General features: G+C 38.4%; 2 protein-coding genes across 2 annotated transcripts in view; both read left to right on the top strand.

Annotated features, from left to right (window-relative positions):
• Positions 1-6,003, top strand: part of DLGAP2 (DLG associated protein 2) — a 355,391-nt gene extending 349,388 nt beyond the window's left edge. The window contains exons 14-15 of the mRNA XM_053459998.1: positions 3,358-3,510; positions 4,442-6,003. Of these exons, the coding sequence (XP_053315973.1) occupies positions 3,358-3,510; positions 4,442-4,660 (372 nt within the window). The 3' untranslated portion in view covers positions 4,661-6,003. The remainder of the gene's footprint in view (positions 1-3,357; positions 3,511-4,441) is intronic.
• A 10,232-nt stretch (positions 6,004-16,235) lies between these two features.
• On the top strand, positions 16,236-18,938 carry CLN8 (CLN8 transmembrane ER and ERGIC protein). Its single transcript, XM_053459288.1, has 2 exons — positions 16,236-16,782; positions 18,018-18,938. Exons 1-2 carry the CDS (start codon positions 16,246-16,248, stop codon positions 18,330-18,332), a joined length of 852 nt encoding a protein of 283 aa, XP_053315263.1. The 5' UTR covers positions 16,236-16,245; the 3' UTR covers positions 18,333-18,938.
• The last annotated feature ends 206 nt before the right edge of the window (positions 18,939-19,144 follow it).

Raw genomic sequence — 19,144 nt, 5'->3', positions numbered from 1 at the left:
GAGCATGGTCATGAACAGTACTAGTTAAAAGAGAGTGGCGGGATAAAGGACGAATAGATATATTCCTTCTTTTATGAAGGACAAATCTCCATTGCTCCAATGGGAATATTGCTCCAAAACACTTTAATGTAGTGGTGCATGTCCTCAGAAATCCACCGTTTTGAATATCCAAGCTTGAGCACAGGCATCTATATTTAAATCTACTTGTTTTAAAACATGGATATAAAGAATTCCTGGCCCATGTTCTGCACTTGAGCCCAAGAGTTGTGCAATGCGTACAATTGCTTTGACATGCCTAGAAAGAATCAGATTAATAATTTAGTCTGGATCACTCTGCATTGCATTCTGCAGATTCCAAGAAAAATAGAATTTGAAAAATGTATCCAAGATAATGCAGTAATATTTTTTTACATTAAAAGGAAAATTGTAGAGGAAAAATAGTGGTCATGGAAATTATTGTGCATAGAATATTCATTATAGCCACTATATGTGACATGAGCAGATTGGAAAAACTGTGCTCTTTGTGTAATCTTGAAAATGTCAAGTGGCTACCTTAGTTAAAAGTTGTTTTGGGTGATTTTTGTTGTTGGTCTGCAGTGTTGATAGGTATAGCACTAGTTTGTTTTTTTTGTCTGATTTCAAGGTTTTCCAGTGGTACACAATCAAAAGATATAGGTCATGGGCGTCCAACGTGCATGAGCAGGGCCGGCCTGGCCCGCCAGAAAATTTCCTGTAGGGCCGGCTGGTCCGTGGGCCAGTAGACCACATTCAGAGCGGCCACCTGGCTGTGAAGTTTAATCAGACAGCGTATGGCTGTAAGACTGTCTCCGCCGATCACCTTAACTTCATTAAGCAGAGGCGGTCTTACAGCCGCACTACTGCTGCTTTGAACTTCATGGCCGGGCGGCCGCTTTGAACACGTGAAGTTAGAGGGGTGGGCTCACGGAAGGTGTTCCTTGTGGCAAGGAGAGGGTCATCACATGGGAGGAGAGCAGGAAACAAGAAGAAAAACAAAAATGTAAGTACTACCCAAAAATTGTTAGGTATTCAAGAGGGGCTGGGTTATGGCATTACAAAATAAATATAAACCGGGGTGTGTGTGGCTGGGGGGGTAATACACATGGTAGTGGGGGCATCAATAGACAAGAGGGTGGTTGGGCATCACATTAACCAATACAAAAGGGGTGGGGGCATCAATATACAAGATGTGGGGGCATTAATGCACAAGGGGGGGCAATACACAAGATTGTGGGGGGCATATTAATCAATAGTAAAGGGGGCCTGGCTGGGGCATCAGTACACGAGGGGGCAAAAATACAAAAGGGGCAGTTAAAAGGGACAAAACAGTGTAGAAAATGCATTTTTTATGCTTCAGTGTGGCAGAGTCTGTCCTGGTGTGTGTGTTTGGGTGTTGGTGTGGCAGAGCCTGTCCTGGTGTGTGTGTTTGGGTGTTGGTGTGGCAGAGCCTGTCCTGGTGTGTGTGTTTGGGTGTTGGTGTGGCAGAGCCTGTCCAGGTGTGTGTGTTTTGGGTTTCAGTATGGCAGAGCCTGTCCTGGTGTGTGTGTTTGGGTGTTGGTGTGGCAGAGCCTGTCCTGGTGTGTGTGTTTGGGTGTTGGTGTGGCAGAGCCTGTCTTGGTGTGTATTTGGTCATCTGTTTCCTGTCACTTTACTTTCTGTAGGAATACATTGAACCATTTAATTTTCTTTATCCAGATATAAAACACCCTACTGAATTTGTAGTCACTTCAGAGGACAAAATTTTTTAGGCCCAGAAATCAGTGAGAGGAAAAGTAAAGGTGTTTTGTTATTTACTTTGTTTCAATCTGCATATTTTACTTTATCCAGTACTGATCAATGGCGAGTTAAGATTCTGTCTATTTTGTTTATTCCCATAAAATGGCCACCAAAATCCTCAGAACCACGCCTGTGATGCTCTTAATCCTGCCCTGCCTCCAGTGTGCATCAGTCATCTTAAATCCAGCTTGTACCCACAGTGTGCCTTGTGCAGTTTTATTTGGCTAAACTTGTTTTAAATGGGTTGTGGACTGACTTTGTTTTAGTACTGATAGAATGACATATAAAAGTTGATCAAAAACTGTCCACTGCTTTTTCCATTATCACCAAATTAACCCTGTATTAATATGCATTATAAAGCTAAAATGCAATATTTTCTCTCAGTGAAAAATGAGTGTGGCCCACGCACACATACATTTCTGATGAAGCGGACCACTGCAGAAAAAACTTGGACACCCTTGATATAGGTGTATGTGTGACAGCATATGGAAACACTGCCATCTAGTGGATGATATTACCATTTTACAGTAGCTTCATTGAAAAATAAAATGTGCAAGCTAAAATAATGTTACCTATAGCATATTTGGTACAGATGCTTATAAAAGTGCTTATCTGTTTCCACAGTAACCAAGCTTTGCTTCAAAGACGAGTTAGCCAGGAGCAAGACAACAATATCACTTAGCAATAGTATGAAAGGATCTGTATGCTGGGATAGGCATGATTAAACTATAATCTGGTAGGATGACACATAAATCAGCAATGCAATGTGTCAATCAGCCCAAGTTGAAACAGGTCCATTATGGGCTTCACATCAGTATTTTAATGTATAGCTATGTTAAGTCTAGCCCCCATGCTTAATCCATCGTAGTTTTTTTGGAAAATCCCTGTAAGCCTCTGCCAGTGTAATCAGAAAAAACGTGGAATAAAATCATCATCTTCACTAAAGTAAGTCAACACAAACAAGTGATTGAACTCTGATGGATCCATAGGCAGCTGGGAACAAGTCAATCTCAATAAAGGTTCAAACAAAACAATGGCCGCCCAATGGCCGTGCTTCAGCTCTTCTTCCCACCCCTTTAAAGACGTGGGACACAGTGCTGAGGCACGGCCATTGGGTGGCGCGGTGTGTGCACGCCGGCCCCTTTAACTTCGTTAGGCGCCGGCTGCGGGAGGAGGCGGCCCGAGTGCCGCTTTCAATCCTGCTCACAGCCGCTCAGCGACTGTTTTGAATGTTGGTCTGGTATCTCGGTATCCCGGTGGGCCAATCCGGCCCTGGCTGCAGGCTGTGCGGCTGTCAACGCCCCTGCCTACTTTGCCTATAGGTGGCGCCCTGGTCCCTGCTTGGGAGCATCTCAAGTTTTAGCTTTCTTGAGCCATTACAGAGGAAAAATCTCCATCAACATATCTGGATTGTATATAAGGGATGAATAGGTCAATAATTGACAACATCAAAGTTGTGTGAAATTTACAATATAAAATTATTCTTAAGAAATCAGATATGCAATCTACACATTGCACGTATTAGGAATATGTATAAATATATTTGTTTTGTCCATATATTAGGATCCGAGTGCCATGCCCAGGCCAACATCGCAAGACCTGGCAGGATTTTGGGACCTTTTGCAGTTGTCTATAGAAGATGTCAGCATGAAGTTTGAAAAGCTCCAGCAGTTGAAAATGAATGAATGGAAAACAATTGATTCACCAGAAAAGAAAGTGAGTATTATCTTCTGACAAAGACATTTTGTCAAAATGTGTAATTTTGCAGTGTGTTAATTATGCAGCATATTGCTCAGAGGTAACTAGTCATTCACTTTTAATTAAGTCATACATTAATATACATTTGCAGTGCTTACAGATGTGTGTAATCAAGTAATGTTGCATATTATGTGAAATACATAATGTGCGTATTATGTGCAATGTGATATCATAAGCATCTCACTTTAAAACTTATTTTTAAATGCCTCAAATATATTTAATTTGATAATAATAATGATGCGGGGATAAATGTTATATTGTAACATAATTTGTTTTGGAACGAGCATACTTACCTGTTATTGTTTGTTCTCAAGACACATAGAGCCATGAGTTATGACAACCCATGTACAAAAGAATGCATTCTATACAATGGAACTGTAGCCTCATGCCCAAAATATTTTTGCATGCCTTCTAATGAAAAGCTTTTTTTTTTCTTATATGTTGCTTGCCATGTGTATGAATACTGCATGTATGAATGTGATATCGGTATACACCGTTATTCATAACTGGTAATATGTACTTCGTGGCCAATGTATTAGGTACAATTACTGAATAACACAAATATTCAGTGAATTATCTGGCTGCAACCCAATATATAAAGTATGCAGACATAGCAAAAGGTTTAGTTGTTGTTGTTCAATCAAACATTACAATGTAATGTGATCTAAGTGACGTTAACAGTGTTACAAATGTTGGTACCAAATGTAGTGGTTCCGGCATCTCAGATACACTTGATTCCCTGGGACTTTCAAGCCCTACAGGATCTAGAGTTCGCAGAGATTTGTTCAATAACAAAAATACAGCTAGTTTTCTATTCAATGTTGATTAGGATAGATATATTTTGTTACTCAGTGAATGTATGCTTCATTATTGTATTTAATTCTTTCAGGATGACAAGAAGCCCCCACCTCCAATACCAAAGAAACTTACTAGGGGAAAATTCCCTATCACTCGAGAGAAATCTCTTGACCTGCCTGACCGACAGAGACAGGAAGCAAGGAGAAGACTAATGGCTGCAAAGAGGGCAGCGTCGTTCCGGCAGAATTCAGCTAGTGAGCGCGCAGACAGCATCGAAATTTATATACCTGAAGCCCAAACCAGGCTCTGAATTCAGAGTACTGCATACACAACATGCTTGTACAGTTCGTAGCACACCTGGTCATTTTAATCTTAACCTCTCTACTGGACCTTCCTCATTATAGTGCTCTTTGTGCCATAAACACCATGGAATGCGTTTTGATTTCCTCAAGAGTTTGCTAAACACATTGCAAAAAATAATAATTTTGTAATTCATATTTGACTTAAGTTACATCCATAGGGCTTGTTGAGACCTGACTTCTTCAACATGTTCTCAGAGGACAACATGAAAAACCTCTCAAGATGAACCCAACATAAATTCTTGATTATTTCTATTTTTATAAATAATGTGATAATTAGGATGAAGAATCAAAAATAAAAAAATGTTGGGTACATCTCATCGCTCATTAGAGGCATTAGATATTCCAAGTAGAAGGTGCTACAAATTTAAAGTACAGGAACGGAAGGATGTGTTGTTCCATGTTCTTTAGTTTAGTGCTGGCTTGTAGTAGGCAACTTCAGCTCTCTGGACCTAATTCTTCAATCATTAATGCCCAAAGTATATGGTTTCTCCAAAATGAAACTGACATATTGTTCAGCCAGTGGCGTCTTCTACAATATCCTGCTTGCCCCCCCCCCAAGTCTTGACCCTAGCTGCTTGATTCCAGTGTGAGACAACTTGACGAGGAGATTGGTGAAGACAACATGAATGCCTTAAAAATGGAATCCTTTTGTTTCCAGATATGTGGACTGAATATTTAATCATACTTCCATGGACCATTAATTTATGTTTACATTTTTTTCTCATTATTTATTTTATAAGAAATGGATTGAGTTTTGACGTATGCTATTTACAAATACAAAAATTATAGCTATAATGTTGACAGGGCATCCTTCAAAAGTGAAAAAAATGAATGTTTGCTGTTTTAAATTTCAGTTGTGATGTGGTAATCATTAAAAAAAAAATCATGAATATAAGTGGTAAATATATCTTAGTTTTAATGTTTTTTTAAGTATATTAATGGTGAAATGTGGTTTACATCTGTATTTATTTTTGTATTTTTTTTGTAAAAAAAACAGTATTTTTGTTAAGGTTCAGATAGTATGAACTTACTATTGTTACAAAAAAGGAAGGCAAGCTGAAGACAACACATGCACTAGTTAAATGTATAAAAAGTAGTATATTATTAATAACTCTCCAACTACTAGTATGCAAAAGATGAAGAGGAACCATGTAACCTCAGAGTTAATATCTGCATTTTACGTTCTTTGATTTTCATACTACATTTGCTTAACTAGTTAATAGAAAGGGCTGACAAATATCAAATTATACCCTGGTTAAACATCAGGGAAATTGAATGCTTTGATCCACTTACCTTTTTTGGACCTCTTCGGACCTCGGACCTCCTAAATTCTGATAATATCTTGTTGGAAAACCCATTGATTAGTAAGCTGGTAAACATGTGGGTCTATACAGTGATCTGTGTAACTGGAAGATATGGCCAAGGTGGTCACACCATCATTTGGTTCTATCTTAATCTAGATGCAAAGAAAAATGAAAAGGTAGTGGGTACGCATGTGTATTCATGCATACACAGTTACCTGGCTCTGCTCTCTGGTTGTGATCACATCTCAACTGGATGGTAAGCTTGGGGCAGTAACTCTGCTTGTTTTGCCAAACTATAAGGATGTGTAAAGCAAACACAGGTAGTTTACTTAAGAGGCATAAGTACATATAGCTCTTCAATATTACAATATTACATAGATATGACACCAATAATATATATATATAAATATATATATATATATATATATATATATATTGGTGTCATATCTATGTAATATTAAATATATATATATATATATATATATATATATATATATATATATATATATTTAATGCCACTGTATATCCATAATGCTGCTAAAGGGGATTTTTTTCAGTTATGCTATGTTAGTAGCACCAGGATGAACATTCATTAAACCACTATTATCTTCATTGCACAAGAAACATGGCTGGTGGAATTCAATGGTTTGTAAATTAAAATATACATTTCTAGAAAAACATATTGGAATCTTTTATTGGAAGTTTATTGTTCGGCCTATACTTCTGTAAATATATGTAATTAAAGAAAATGTTGTTATATGACCAAGTACTTCCATTATATTGCATTTGAAACATGCATGGTGATTGCAAAGTGTCATGAACAACTAGTTGCAATTAGCAGGCAATTCTAATCAACCTTTTAATCAACGTGTGTTCAAGATAATATCACAATTTAAAAATGATGCAGAATAATACTTATCCTAGGTAGTTGCTGCAGCCTTTATGGTATAAGGTTTCCCACCAGTAATTAGCTACTTGAAGCAGCCAGTTAGTAGCAGGTAAGGGCTTTCGTTGAAATCAATAGGAGCATATCCCACACATCTCTCATTACATCACATGTGATGGCAGAACACATCTCCAATGCAGATAGCTGGGAGGTGGGGGATTCTGCAGAATCTTCCCATGTGTTTGTAATGGGAACACCTCAGAATTTTAAAGTGGCAACTAAGCTATCACATGCACAAAAGTACATATGATGCCTGCAGTGTTCCTTTAAGGCACGTTCGAGTCTATTTTTAATGGCGTGTGCAAACTGTAGCATGCGTTCAGGGCCGGCGTCACCTATAGGCAAAGTAGGCGCCCGGCGCCCAGGCAGTGCAGGCTGCAGCCGCAAGCCACCGGCCGCTGTCATTAAGTAAGTGGCAAAGGGGGAGGGGCTTGTGGGGGTGGAGCCATGGGGCAGCAAAATTATGTTTTGCCTAGGGCGGCAAAAATCCTTGCACCAGCCTGCATGCATAGTATAGTTATTGGAGTTACAAAATTGGCTCCCATTGACTACAATGTACGTCCTCCTTACAGCATTGGCAAGCAGGCCTACCATCCAAGGAACTCAAAGTGCTGATGTCTACTACTTTCACTCTCACAGTCTCGGCATCTCTGAGTGTAATGCGGCCCTTAAATACTGTATGACTATGATACGACATCACATCCCTCAGTGATGCAGAGATCATGAGCATGAAGGAAAGTGGGATCCTGCTTGTCCCTTCACAAGGACTCCACAAACCCTCCATGCTGCTGCTCCTGCAAACTATGTTAAATGAGACAAATCAATTTTTTCTGATAAATGCCTGCACTGATGTGCATGTAGTCAAATGCACTAGTCAAATGCATTTAACATGAAAACTGGACAGTCATTTATTTTCTAGGAGCCCTGTCAGTGAATGCAAATTATATTAATTTTTTTTATTATTGTATAGGGTGCTGCTAAAGTATCTATCAGATTTCACAACCTCTATTGCTCCTTTTCATAGTTTGTTACATCCTCTGTCTGTCTTATCTGACCCATCTAAACCTTAATTGGTGTTAATGGTGGGGAAATACAAGGTTTGTGATTCAATTCTTATTAAAATCAATAGAAAACAATTATTAAGTGAGTCAATGCGCTGTGGAAACTGTGTTTGTCTTGAATCTTCTTTCTCGGCACTGTACACACACAACAGTGCTGGCTTGTGATAGGGTCTAATGAGACCCCCACACACATGCACAGAACATGCCCTATTCATTTCAAGGGAAATACTGCTTCAAGCAGCCGAAAGTGTTGCATCACAGTTTGGTTAGAACTTTGTAGAAATTGTAGAATGCAAAAATTCCCTTTAAAGTAAAAAAAATACACTTTCAATGTGTTTTTTAAAACAACACAAAATATGTATAAAAAAATAACGCACCCCAAGTTCTCCATTTCCTTTGTTCCATTTGGAGTTCATGTCAATGCAGTTTAAGATACCTTGAGCACATGTTAGTCTGAAGATAACGTAGCTTTTTGCAATAAATTGCCATGAAAAGAGATTTATCACTGATTAAAACTCTTTTGTCTTACACATTTTTATAAACTGTAAAAAAAATCTTTGGTGACCAACTTGAAAATATTTCTAGCATTTATTTTACTTACAACAAACATATATGTTCCCGCATATCGTTTACTACAGATCAGCCTTCTTTACTTTCTTTTTTGTTTTAATTCTAATAAATTCCTGGAAAGCAGATGTACAAATAAGCATGGATTTTGTATGGGGTAACCAATAACAAGCATGTTTAACTTCAAAAAATATTTATTGGAAGCAGAGTAGGTATCAGATAAAGTAGTTATCTGTATAAATTGAAAAATACAAATTGAGATTCATATCTGAAAGGATGTATTACCAAACCGCCTTAAAAATATAATAAGAGTCAAAACATTGTAAAAGGATGAATGTATAGGTATTAAATAAAACATATATATATATAACCGTATTATATTATACACATTTAAAGAGAGAAGTTGCTCTAATTAAATGTTTATGAACCATAATGCAATTGTCTTTTTTCACCGCTATGGTACTGACTTGTATTAGGGGATGTATGCCTTATTTTGCAGACAAGGTCCATCTCAAAATTAGTAAGGGGAAGGGATTCATTGAGTATCCTTTTCGTTATAAAACCCATAAGATTGTGCCAAAACCTGTATCACTTGCACATATGTGTATATTATCGAAAGGATTTGTATATTTGTCCATTGAATGCTTTTAACAGACTTTCCTATGGCGGTGAAGATGTCAGTTTATTCAATCCTGCTATTCACATTTTTATAGCTATTGTTTAGAAATGGATTATTTGTATTTATCACTTGCTGCTTATTTTAAGCCCAAATTGTGGGCTGCATGAATGATAAGATGTTGGATAAACTTTTTATTTCACATAGATGGGCAGGATGTACAGTAGACCAAGGGTTCTATGATGAACAGTAAAATCTTTTCACTTCCGCAAATGAAAAAGACATACATTAAACTGTATGTTAACAAACACATATAGCTTGTCGTACTAATGTCGAAACGAGTTGTGTAGCAGTCATTATTTTGTAATGTTTTGCTCACCTCTCTCAACTGGTTTAGGAGAAACGCCACAGTGTTTATAGCTTACAGATGTTAATTTGACATCATGTTAATACAGTTTTGGTATTATCTGTTTTTACAGTATTATGAATAAATCAGCCGCTACTATTTGAAACAGGGCCTATAACAAAAAACACATTGAATCCACAATATATAATATGTACTATAGTATGACATGTATAATTCACTGTTTGTTTCTCCTTTGATCCAATAGAAGAGTATGTATAAATATATATATATAATGTATACAGATGTCTACTGCCAGTGGTAAAATGTTTTCGGTACAGGAATACATTTTTAAGTGCAATATATACATCTTTTTACACCGGTAACATTCTATCAACAAAGGCAGAAAAAAAGCCATGTTTATCAATGTATTGTATATATTAATAGCGAAAAACAATAAAATTATGTTTATAAGACTTGTATTTTTTGTGCACCCCATTTTGCTATTGATCACTTTAATATAAAGCTTAGCCAAACACTCAAGAATATTTCTTAACAATATCTTAATGACCATAGTAAATCTGTGTTTAAAAACACTACCCAGGTGTTATAATTAAGCATTCTTGAGCCAGGTTATTTAAGTACAGTATATTCCACTTTGCACACACTCTATACTGATGTTTGATGTGATATTTTAAATGTATGATGATAAAAGATTGCATGCTGTAGAGCCATGTCACCTGTTGCTTGTGGCTCTTGAGAGCAACTATTACCTGTAGGTTTGGCAGAACTCTTCGCAATAAAGTCCTTCCTTGTGACTGCATCAGTATCTGGTGTGGGGCACAGGGATAGCACTTTATATCCCAAAGTCCAACAGCAGGAGGCACCCAGGCCACAAGCAAGGAAGCACTGTGAAGAGGTGTGTGCTTGTAGCTGTACAAACCTCTGCCTTGCAAGCAGGTATGGGGGGTTGACTTAGGCTTATTAGATGCACCATATGACCAAGGTGTTCAATGGGGTTAAGGTCAGGGCTCTTTGCAGTCCGCCTAAGTGCCTCCACAGCCAACTTGTCAAACCATGTCTTTGTGAACAGGGGCACAGTCATGCTGGAACAGAAAAGGGCCTTCCCTAAACTGGTGACACAAGAAAGCATACAATTGTCTAAGATGTATTTGTATGCGGAAGCATTAACATTACCCTCCACTGGAACAAGGGGGCCTAGCCCAAATACTGAAATGCAGCCCAAGATCATTAACCCTCATCCATCAATCTTTACAAGAGGCACTAGGAGAAAAGTATAGTTAAAATGATACCATTTACTGGCACTATGCATTCAGGCATTGGTTTGGCATTCTCTGCCAAACCAACATCCGTCCTTCAGAATTCTAGTTAAGCATGATACTCCAGAGAACATGTTTCCACTGCTCCAGCCCACTCCTGACTGTGTGCATAGTTATTTTTGGTTTCTGTGCAGCTGCTCAGCCTTGAAAACCCATTTCACAAAGCTTCCAACACACTTGGCAGTCCTGCTCTGTGAGCGTTGTGTGGTCTACCACTTTGTGACTGACCTGTTGTGACGCCTAGATGCTTCCAGTGTACCAGGGCAGATTTAGCCATAAAGTCTTTGTTAAACTGACGAACGTACAAGGTTTCTCACTTTTTTTTTTGAAGGGACACAGTAAACAGAAAAGGGGAGGGATTTGTATATACATGAACCCTAAATCAAAGCCTAGTAAAGAAGATGTGTATGACACTGGTACTAATGCGGAGATACTATGGATGGAGACCAGCATAGACATTAAAATGGTCTCAGATTACTTGTAGGTATATGCTACAAGCCACCAAACATTAGCATTGATGAGTAAAATGAGATTTTATACTAAATTTCATACAAGAATAAATCTTGAATCAAAATATAATAAGCAGTTATTGTGAAAGACTGGTCTTGTCAACCCAACTTCAAGAAAGATCAGTAAAAATATAGCTCTGGGTGTAGCTGTGAGGTGCTCTCATTGATGTCAATGGGCAGTCCTGCTGATATTGCAGGACACGCACTTGTTGGAGGGGAAGCGAGCAAGGAGTGGTTTACTCTAGTGCCTCGAAGAAACTGTGGTATGGTATGGTCATTACTGTGTAAATGTAGATCTTTAAGGCTTTGCTGTTTCACATGCAATGGCAGATGGGTCTGGCTGCTGGTGGTCAGACTGCTGTGATGTACTGCATATGAGAGGGCTTCATCCCTTAAACACATATTTATTATTATTTATAATCAAAATCCAGCCTACAAATATGTGATTATTTTATATAATTTTTCCCCACGTTTCCTGTCCTGTATTTTCTATAGGAACCCTGTGTTATCAGAAAATTCTATTTAGATTTAATAATAGTGTTATTGTAACATTTTTCAGCTGCATAGAGATTATAAAGAAGCACTATGGTACTGTCTTTGTGTTATGTGCATATTGGCATCCATTTTGCATTTTATATCAATCTTTAGTTATTGGAGTTAGAGAAAGAGTCTCATATAACTTCACCTCCAGATACTGCAACTGAAGCCAGAAAGCATTTCTCAATATGCTTCTTGCACTTGCACATTCATAGTAGAAACTCCATTCTCGCTGATCTAGCTGATGATCCCACTAAAATAAATGGAAGCAGCAGCAGCCAATGGTGTATATGCTACCAGTGGATTATGCTATTCTGGCCTAGGCCAAGTATTGGGCTGCAACCTCTCTGATACAAAACTGGGGGCAGATCTGATCTTTCCAGCTAGCCTATGTACACTATGTAGGACTGTGTGGCCACTGGACATTCTTCTAAAGGGCGTTCCAGGTTATGTTGTTCCTGCACTCAATAGAATAGATGGTGGCCCTCAACATAAATGCGGTCGGCAAGTGATATAATTATACATCATTTGTTTAACTTACTCCTCCTAGGAAAATATCCTTGATTGTCATGGATATTACTGTATCTACCCTTGCTATCAGTAGAAATGACTTGTCTAAACTTTTTTGTATTGGGTTTGATTTTTTGAGTTTTTACTGGGATGTACACATCTAATTTCAGAATTGCCCTTTTGATTGCAGTGTTTCACCAAAGAGGTCTTCTCCTCTATTTCAATACCACTATGACATCTGATGGTGCTCTATAAGTGACATGTATAAATAATAATACCATCTGGGTCTCAGCATTGTTCTAATGGTGGAGTGGTAAGGGGTTTCATACCACATTATACAAATCAGTAGTCTTAATGGTACCATACGGCATAAAATAATCAGAATGCTTAAAATGAATGTTGCAGATTTCCCTGATGTTTTCCACTACCGTTGCAACAATGTATATCTATGGCATCTTCAGCTCATTGAGAAGATACAATAAAATGTATCAGTGATTATTTGGACCATATTTTCACCAAACCACACACCAATAAAGAATGGAAATAGATTACCGTATATCACCTATTGTAGGTTTTGGTGCGTCTTTTGAAGAGAAGGCTTTGACAAAGTAAAGGTTTGAAGCATCGAGACCAGTACAGGGCTGGATTGATAATAAACCCTGAGAAAAATGAAGGCCTGCCCAGCATTCCATTAAAGGTAGACTCGAGCATTATATGCACTTTTATTTTCATAGTGTCTCCCTTTCAGTAGAATCCCCTAATATACATTTGCCCCTTCCCACACCCTCCCAGATATTTTCATTGGGGCTGTCAGGATGGACAATGTTGTTCCTATGAATTCTTCCAAATCATATGCCAATCTTTCCACTTCTTCTTCCCTATATCCTACTTTTAATTCTCTCTCTAACCAGAATTAATTATCCGCTTATGTCAAACTTTTCACCCTGTAATTTCGGAAACTCTATTAATTTAATGTTGCTAACAATGTCACAAGAAACCGGTTATGGTGCTTTTTTATAATTAAAAGGTGCGGTTTCAACATACACTAATGTTTGCAAGAACGCTTTGTATTTGTATAAAAATTTACACGAAAATACATGCGGTTTTTGTATTTCATAATGTCAATCTATCCTAATATCCTGGGATTTCTATCCTATAGTAGACTTGCTTGACTGGTAGTAGCCTGTGCTGCTTTTGAGTTCTGGATTAATGTTGGGGACTGTCAGAGGCTAGGAGAGCGGATCCAGCTCTATAGCAGGTATGTTTATTATGTCATTAATACAGTGCTGATCCGGCTCCTCTCTCCCAGTCTCCATCGGTACCCAGGCAGGAAGAGTGAGAGGGCTCTGATTGGCTGTTGCCTTCTCTTAGTTCACAGGTCTCCTTTTCTTTTCCTTCCGTGTTATGTGGCCAGTCAGTCAGCTTGTACCAGTTAGTGAGAGGACTGCAACACCACACAACAAGAAAATGTCTTGAAGTGCAATGTCTAGTTGCAATTTAGGTAATCTTAGAGGGGATTAAGTACCTAGGTAATATTGTGTTGTGCCCCTCATTATATTTTTGCCAATTGCCCTCATATGAATGGCAGAGTCTTGAACAGGAGCTACATGCCACTTGCTAGCAGTCCAATGTCACGACAACTTGGCACTTCATTGGCACAGTGTCTGTTTCCATGGTTTCCACATGTGCAGTAGCCGGGCCTTAGATAAGCTGGGGTATAATGTGATGCCACATTTAAAGGGACAGTTAAGTGTCCCTGACACTCCCACTATAGAAGAGTGCATATTAAAGTATGGTAATATGTGAGTGCTTCACTTTATGCTTCACTCTTCCAAAATAAAAATAAAATAAAGCATTTAGGTGCAGCAGCTGCCGAAAGCTTCTCCTGCAAATCAGGGTTTGCAAAGGGGCAAATGCATATGTGGGGGTTCTCCAGAATCCCCCCATACATTTGCCACCATTAAAATGTCAAGAGACAATTTAGCTATCATATGCATCAAAGTGTGAAAAATAGTTGGACTCATGAGGACTCTGTAATCTGACCTTGGGTATGTATAGCATGCAAGAATTGTCCTCCAAGGTAAACTGTTCACCCTGTTGTTTGTGTGTTATTGTAACTTTTAGGGCCATAGAACATTGTGATACACTCATCATACCCACTAAACATTCTGAGATAATAGAAAAGAGGGAGGTTGCGAGAGGAAAGATAGATTGGGGGTACTTGATGTCAGAAGAGGGAATGTTGGGAGGTATATTGTAACCATAGAAACCAACTGAATGTTCCTGCTCAATTGATTCCTAACATGCTAATAATGGCTGTTTTCAAGTGTTGCATTGAAATTGCCCTTTATATGTAATCCCCATTGTGACCTACTGCTGGGAGATCCCATTTTAATGCTGTTTAATACCAGTAATAGAAAAGGCATAAGGCAAGCCAGAAGACATCGAGGGAGCCTTTCATTTCTCAGTCTGTGGAACTATGTTCCTGCTTGCTCCTGAGGCAATCTCTAAAACCTTCTCTAACACTTATGAGGGAAACTACCCGGAATTCCGGCCAGAAACTTGATTAAAAAAAATGCACTGAGAACTGCAAATCCCTATGCATCTATCCCACGGCTGTATGCCTGATGCGCATCAATAAACTCTTACTGCATCCACGGTTGCAGAATGGTACGATCCTCCTAACCCCCTCCTGTTACATGACGACCAAATGGAGCGTTCCGTGAAAGCAGGAAGTGTGTGAAGGAGCGTGTGGTGATCACGTGTTTACTCTAGAGCGCTTCAGAATGCAATGACCGCTGTGTGATGCCGGGATTCTGTATGAAGTGCTTATCACCAGCGTTCTAATGCGGTATTTAAAAACCTAATGTTGTTGGTTGATTCATTTGCATGCTTTTATTTCATTGTGTAGTTAACGTTGCCTAGTGAGCTGCTTTAGTTGCATTGATGGTATTTTCAGCTATTGTGTTACAAAACAGAAGCCCGGCTACAGTACTTCTATGTTAACTCTTTCGAACCGGGACAGTCATTTACTATAACTGCCCTCGTAAAACCTTAGCGTTTTAACCGGATCGTGTATAGTGCTTCTGGCTGGTAATTCAATATATGTTTTATGATGTATTGACTTCCTATAGTGTGACTTTTGATGCTTTACTATACTTACTGCATGGTGTCATAAACAAAACATGAATACTGCACTTAAGTGTTGTAATATTGTGTGACATAAGTTTTAAATTTAAGGAAGCCTGGTCATTTTCCAAACAAGAAAACTTTGGCTAAATAAAGTGATACAAAGTAATGTGTATATAGTCTAACAGAAGAACTGATCAAAAATTGCATCATGTTGACTATTAATGTTATCTTCTTCTTATAGCAAATGGACCCTGTCCTCTGATTCTTTCATTTTTAAAAATGTCATAAATTAGTTTTGCTTTACATCATTGTTCTGACACTGTCATCTGCATAAGTTAAATGAGGGCCAACACCTTGTTTGGATATTGTGATGTTGTGCCTACGACTAGGTGTGTCAAACTGCATTCCGAAGTCGCTAAAAAAAAGAAATCTCTGTCTTTAGAGATGTGCCTCAATCAGGAACTACCTTAATATTCAGTCGTGTCGCAGATCAGATGCTAAAGTAGCACAATTGGAATGTATAAAAAAACCTTTTCAATAACATCTCATTTCCTCTTTTGTATATTTCAGATTACATGTCGGTTATGGTTTCCATATTACAGGACCCATAGCTTGTTAATGAGCCTGAAAAGGAGATACAGCAGATCTTCAGCCACCGCTGCCAAAAAATGTTCTCGTATAATAGCATTGCAGGTGCACTGGCCACTTTGGATTATTCTACATGGAACTCCTGCTTACTTGTGATGACGTGTGGTTTCCTGGTTTACCTGGGAATCTTTTTAATATGCCATGTCGTGTCTGTTATCCTGTGTGATACGTACTGCTCCCTGTCTGCCAAGGAGAAGGTGTTTTGGGATCTCGCAGCCACGCGGGCAGTGTTTGGAATTCAGTGCACGTTTGCTGGGTTGACAGCCTTACTGATAGATCCAGTACTTAGTGGTGACAAGATTGGGGCGCAGCAGAACTGGTCTTGGTTTATTATCCTCATCGCGACAGGCTTTTTTCTGTTTGAAAACCTAGCCCTTCATGCATTCAATATACTGTTTTGGACATGTGACGTTTTCCTTGCTGTTCACCATTTTTTTGCTTTTATGGGTTATTTTGGATGCGTATTATATAGCACGGCAGGACATTATTTGGCCATGGTCGTTTTGTTACTTGAGATGAGTACACCTTTTACCTGTATGTCCTGGATGCTGCTAAAGGTAACTTGTTTTCAATAGTATCTCTCGAGAACGGCATGTTTAGCTGTTTTATTAGTTCTTTGGCTACTGCGGAAAACTGTCCTTGACAATTTGTGACACAGGAGTTGCTTTTCAGCCGCAGCAGTCATAATTCTTCAACAAGGAGTCAAATTAAAAGCCATTTAACGAGTGCTTTTACCTATGATGGATCAGTCAAGGTTGCAACATTGTCTACAAATCTGAAAACACAAATGCAGTTTACGTCCTAGCTTGTTAACCTTTATGGGCTTTGCTTAATTATTTCCCAGGTATCATATAAAATATTATCCTGCTAGATGCCTTAGACATAATATCCTCAATGAATGGCTGATCCAGTAAAATATGACTGCATGCAAAATGTATTTAATGCATACTATAAATAGGCCGAGGTTTCGTTGTTGGCAGAGGAGATGTTTTTTAGTGTTTTACACACAGAGCAGGGAGAGTTTCAGTTCCACACAGACAAAACGTTAAGCGAGCGTTATTATATTCTAAAGATAACAGAGCAGCAGAGGAGGTGGGGGGCACATTTCTGGTATCACCTTGTTGAGATCCTCAAATACTGTTTAGGTGACAGATTGTCTTAACAGTAGATATTGTTGGGGTGCCTGGCATATCCTCATGTAATGGGATGATTATAATCCGGGCATAGTAGTTTTTATCTGGTGACAGGTTACTGATGACCCACCTAGTCTGGCATAAAGGTCATGCTTGCAGTCCAGCAACTAGAGGACAAACTTGCCCATGTAGGGATTTCAGGTTTTAAAGTTCACTTCGCATTATGCTTTCATGTTTGTGCTATTTATGATTCAAAGGTGTTCTCATGAAAAATGGTCATGAGCAGTACAAGTACACTTCACATTTTAGACAGCCCTGCAAGTGCCATATAATACACATGCCCAATTCTTTCTCCCCAGCAGTTAGTGAACCTTCCCGGGCTAATGTGGCAGTTCATAGAAAGTGGAGGCACAACCAGCTTTTAAAAGTACAATAGCAGGCATTTTATTTTCTCAGATATAGAAGGCACTTGGTTTAACCACACTATGATGGTGAATCATGCCTGTGATCGCATTTTAAACTTTTAAGAGCAATTCTGCCCATGTAACTGGCCATCTCCTCGTTGGGGTGTGGGAACTTGACCATTAGTGAGACCTTGCTTTAGTTTAAGTATTCACTTTCCACGTAATCAATACTCTCTATCATTTTTTTTCTTTCAGGCTGGCTGGTCAGATACCTTATTTTGGAAGGCAAATCAGTGGCTAATGATTCACATGTTTCATTGTCGTATCGTCCTTACCTACCACATATGGTGGGTATGTTTTTGTAATTGGGATCGTTTAGTAAGGCTAACGCCCTCATTATATTTGGCATTTTTTATGATTGGGCTGACATTGCTTACGTTTGTAATGAACCCATATTGGACATACAAGAAGACGCATCAACTTCTGAATCCTGTTGACTGGAATTTTGAAGCATCCAGAAAGTCTTCTGTATTATGCAAGAAAAATGGCGGCTGTAAAAAAACAAAATAATCTTCGGGTCTGCAAGTCAAGTCATTTATACTGTCAAGGAATTGTTCTACAAACCAAATAATTATGTCACTTATAGGCTAAAACCTAAAGTATTGTCTTTGAAAACCTCTGTGTTTAAATATGTGTGGTCTGTGTACCTTTTCCCATTCCCAAACATTTTTTTGTATAATTCTTTATACTTCCTGTTAGTTGTATTAGTGCAAATGTACTAACGTACACATGCAATTTTTAATTTTAGTACAGAGGTGTAACTGATGTATTCTGTAATGTATAGGAGCACTTAATAGTGGACTCCTTGTCAGTATAATGAGCATGTCTTGTTCCTACAGGGTATATTTATGGGTAGCATTTTAATAACTGTTTAAGTATCAGTCCTACTCCGCTCAATTAATGAATAATTGAGTTAAGGTGAACGTGTGTACACGTACAGGTACTGTTCATAGATGGATTCATCTGTGTCTGTGCATTTCTACTTATAAGTGTTATGTATTTCTTGGAGATATTTCATAAGTATTTCATTGTGTGACATTTGCTTTTATGTTCAGTGTCGATGTGCAATAGCAACCAGATGACTCCTAAATTGACCAACCAGTTTTTAGCTTTTTTCATCAAAGTTCAGTAACGCCTCTTAAAAAAAACCTCTTTTCTTAAAGCTCTGTTTTACTGTGCAATTCTTTTGGGTTATGTTGACCACATGACCATGTTACTGCAATTTAATTTACTCCTGGACATCTATTAGATTTTTACCACTTTTGTTCTTTCTAGATACTTTGTCTGGAACAGTGTTCCATATGTTACATTACATTCATTTA

The sequence above is a fragment of the Spea bombifrons genome, chromosome 3 (assembly GCF_027358695.1).
Source record: "Spea bombifrons isolate aSpeBom1 chromosome 3, aSpeBom1.2.pri, whole genome shotgun sequence".
Taxonomy (NCBI): Eukaryota; Metazoa; Chordata; class Amphibia; order Anura; family Pelobatidae; genus Spea; species Spea bombifrons.
This window is presented reverse-complemented; position numbering and strand designations above follow the sequence as displayed.

Coding starts and splice junctions, on each gene's coding strand:
- CLN8 (XM_053459288.1), top strand. CDS start 16,246: ATGTTCTCGTATAATAGCATTGCAGGTGCACTGGCCACTTTGGATTAT. Junction 16,783..18,017: donor TGTCCTGGATGCTGCTAAAG/GTAACTTGTTTT, acceptor TTTTTCTTTCAG/GCTGGCTGGTCAGATACCTT.